The 4,068-nt window shown below is 45.3% G+C and overlaps 1 protein-coding gene across 2 annotated transcripts in view; it reads left to right on the plus strand.

Annotated features, from left to right (window-relative positions):
- LOC126402894 (uncharacterized) overlaps positions 1 to 2,157 on the plus strand; it is a 4,870-nt gene extending 2,713 nt beyond the window's left edge. The window contains exons 2-4 of one of the 2 annotated variants that reach the window (XM_050065223.1): positions 330 to 455; positions 634 to 740; positions 1,772 to 2,157. In XM_050065223.1, the coding sequence (XP_049921180.1) occupies positions 330 to 455; positions 634 to 740; positions 1,772 to 1,870 (332 nt within the window). In that variant the 3' untranslated portion in view covers positions 1,871 to 2,157. The remainder of the gene's footprint in view (positions 1 to 329; positions 456 to 633; positions 741 to 1,771) is intronic. The other variant, XM_050065224.1, reaches the window with a different exon arrangement.
- The last annotated feature ends 1,911 nt before the right edge of the window (positions 2,158 to 4,068 follow it).

The raw sequence follows: 4,068 nt of genomic DNA on the forward strand, positions 1-4,068 counted from the left end.
TTACTCCGAGGTTTCTTACGGTAGTGCTAGAGGCCAGAGCAATGCCATCTAGAGAAACTATGTCTTCAGATAAAGAGTCTCTGAGTTGTTTGGGGCCAAGAACAATAACTTCAGTTTTGTCTGAATTTAACATCAGGAAATTGGTGCTTATCCAGGTTTTTATGTCTACTACTAGCTACTGCTACATTCTAATGCTATTACTAGTAAATGCTAATGCTATTGCTACGATTAGCTACTTCACTAAAACTGTCCTATGTGAAGTCTGATTGGCTGTCAGATGACTTTCGGTTACGGCAGCTGTCCTCAGTCTGTCGCCTGTCTGTCTCCAGACGGAGCGGCGGTCAAAGACGACTGTGGATCAGAGAAGCAGCAGTGCAGCTGCAGTATGTGGTGGAATGAGCTTGTCGTCTACAGCTCCTTCATCCTGAACCTCCTCCTCTTCCTCGTGCTAACAGGTCAGTGTGCTGTTAGCGGACAGCTGCTGTGTGTGTGAACAAGCTTAAAGTGACCTCTCCGTCTGTCATTTCCTGTTGACCAGAGTCAAAGTTCAGTTGTTTGTTCCAAATGACGTGTCTGTTTGTGTGTGTTTACATGTCCGAAGGTGAGGTAACTCACCTGGTGATGTGTTGGCAGGTGTCGTTTTTACCTCTGTGTGTTTGAAGAAGAAGACGTGTAACTACCAGGTGACTGACTCGCCACGGTCAACCAATCAGAGCGCAGAGACACTGGAGACGCCACAGGTAAACAAACCACTGCTGTTTATACTGTTCTGTCACTGAGACTGCTGTTGCTACTCCAACGACTGCTAATGCTACGTGCTACTACTGGAACTAATGCTAATACTACATGTTACAACTGGAACTAATGCTAATGCTACGTGCTACTACTGGAACTAATGCTAATGCTACGTGCTACTACTGGAACTAATGCTAATATTACATGTTACAACTGGAACTAATGCTAATGCTACGTGCTACTACTGGAACTAATGCTAATACTACGTGTTACAACTGGAACTAATGCTAATGCTACGTGCTACTACTGGAACTAATGCTAATGCTACGTGCTACTACTGGAACTAATGCTAATGCTATGTGCTACTACTGGAACTAATGCTAATGCTACGTGCTACTACTGGAACTAATGCTAATGCTACGTGCTACTACTGGAACTAATGCTAATACTACCTGTTACAACTGGAACTAATGCTAATGCTACGTGCTACAACTGGAACTAATGCTAATGCTACGTGCTACTACTGGAATTAATGCTAATACAACATGTTACAACTAGAACTAATGCTAATGCTACGTGCTACTACTGGAACTAATGCTTATGCTACATGTTACAGCTGGAACTAATGCTACGTGCTACTACTGGAACTAATGCTAATACTACATGTTACAACTGGAACTAATGCTAATGCTACATGTTACAACTGGAACTAATGCTAATGCTACTACTGGAACTACTGCTAATGCTACTACTGGAACTAATGCTAATGCTACTACTGGACCTACTGCTAATGCTACTACCGGAACTAATGCTAATGCTACTACTGGAACTAATGCTAATGCTACTACTGGAACTAATGCTAATGCTACTCGTGATGCTATTGCTAATGCTTCTTCTAAAGCTACTGCTAGTTACTGCCATGTGCTAATGCTACTACTTATGCTACTGCTAGTTACTGCTACAGTTAATGCTACGGCTACCTGCTAATGCTACGGCTAATGCTACTCTGAGTAACTGCTACTGCTGTGTGTTTCAGTACGAGGAGATCCAGCTCAGAGCGCCCCCACCTGCTGCGTCTTCAGAGTGTATCTACTACAAAGCCCAGCTGCCTCAGTCCACACTGCCCCAGTACTGACACCTGGACCGCACCTCGACTGTACCTGGAACACACCTGGACAGTAGCGCCTTCTATGACTCACCTGTAGTGTTCCTGTTGGACAAGTGGACGTTGTGGACTTGAAGGTCCTGAACTGTTGAACGCACACACAGACTTTTCTGTCAGAGACACCTGTCAAGTCGCCCCAATGAGCTGTGATCTTTGTTGGACCACCTTAAATCTGCTCAGGGACAGGGACAGGTTTAAGGTGGTCCAAGACTAAAGGTGACGTCATCATGTTGTTTTAATTCATTAAAAATTAACTTTATGTTTGTTTCTCTGAATATAAGAACTGTGTCTCACCTGTCTCTGTCACTAATACACCTGTCTCTGTCACAGACTCACCTATCTCTGTCACAAATTCACCTGTCTCTGTCAGACTCACCTGTCTCTGTCACTAATACACCTGTCTCTGTCACAGACTCACCTATCTCTGTCACAAATTCACCTGTCTCTGTCAGACTCACCTGTCTCTGTCAGACTCACCTGTCTCCGTCACAGACTCACCTGTCTCTGTCAGACTCACCTGTCTCCGTCACAGACTCACCTGTCTCTGTCACACAGACTCACCTGTCTCTGTCAGACTCACCTGTCTCTTCTGTTACAGACTCACCTGTCTGTCAGACTCACCTGTCTCTGTCACACAGATTCACCTGTCTCTGTCACAGACTCACCTGTCTCTGTTACAGACTCACCTGTCTCTGTCACAGACTCACCTGTCTCTGTCACAGACTCACCTGTCTCTGTCAGACTCACCTGTTTCTGTCAGACTCACCTGTTTCTGTCACAGACTCACCTGTCTCTGTCACAGACTCACCTGTCTCTGTCAGACTCACCTGTTTCTGTCAGACTCACCTGTCTCTGTTACAGACTCACCTGTCTCTGTCAGACTCACCTGTCTCTGTTACAGACTCACCTGTCTCTGTCAGACTCACCTGTCTCCGTCACAGACTTACCTGTCTCTGTCAGACTCACCTGTCTCTGTTACCGACTCACCTGTCTGTCAGACTCACCTGTCTCTGTCACACAGACTCACCTGTCTCTGTCAGACTCACCTGTCTCTGTTACAGACTCACCTGTCTCTGTCAGACTCACCTGTCTCTGTTACAGACTCACCTGTCTCTGTTACAGACTCACCTGTTTCTGTCAGACTCACCTGTCTCTGTTACAGACTCACCTATCTCTGTTACAGACTCACCTGTCTCTGTCAGACTCACCTGTCTCTGTCAGACTCACCTGCCTCTGTTACAGACTCACCTGTCTCTGTCACAGACTCACCTGTCTCTGACAGACTCACCTGTCTCTGTCAGACTCACCTGACATTATGAGGACCTACGTCCCCACAAGGCAAAATGTGTTTTTTGGTGAATTACTGGTGAAGAAATGTACAGAAGTGATTGTGATGTCCTCCTAAGTGACATAAACAATTATATATTAATGGCTGTACACACCGACATTATGAGGACGCACGTCCCCACAAGGCAAACCATCACATCTTCTGTTTAAACTTTGGTTTTTGGTGAAAAGTCGGTGGCAGTAAGATAATGGTGAGTCACCAGGGACCTAGTGTACAGTAATGTGATAAGTGACATAAAGGGTTAACGTGTTTACACACTCAGCTGTCGCTGTGTCAGCATGACTGGACATCAGCTGTTCAGACAAAACAGTTTCCTCGGGAGTTTTGAGGAATTAATTTCGTGTCCAGTTTCGAGTTGACGTCTCTGACCTTTTGACCTCTGTGATGAAACGCAGACACGAGTGCTGGGGCCACATGATGATGATGATGGTGACGATGATGTGACATGAAAAACTCAACCTGAAGATTCAGACGGCAAACGAACCTCGAGAGTGAACACGGCGTGACATGAATTTAAGTAATGTGTGTGTTTATCTGGTCACTTCTCAGCGACAGTCTCCATCAGACCGCCGGGTGAAAACAGGAAGTGGTTTCTGAGTCATTTCCTGTTGCTGTTATTGACAGGAGTTTCAGCTGTGGTTCAAGGAATCATCCTTCTGAGACTTCAGAATAATCACTGATGGTAAAGGTCCAGTTAAATCTGTGACTCAAGTCCAGGTCATGTGATTCAAGTCCAGGTCATGTGACTCAGACAGACAGATTTAGATCAGCGCCATTTTAACACTTCTGATGAAGATAAAGCAGTAACCATAGAAACAAA

Source organism: Epinephelus moara, chromosome 16 (assembly GCF_006386435.1).
Source record: "Epinephelus moara isolate mb chromosome 16, YSFRI_EMoa_1.0, whole genome shotgun sequence".
NCBI lineage: Eukaryota > Metazoa > Chordata > Actinopteri > Perciformes > Serranidae > Epinephelus > Epinephelus moara.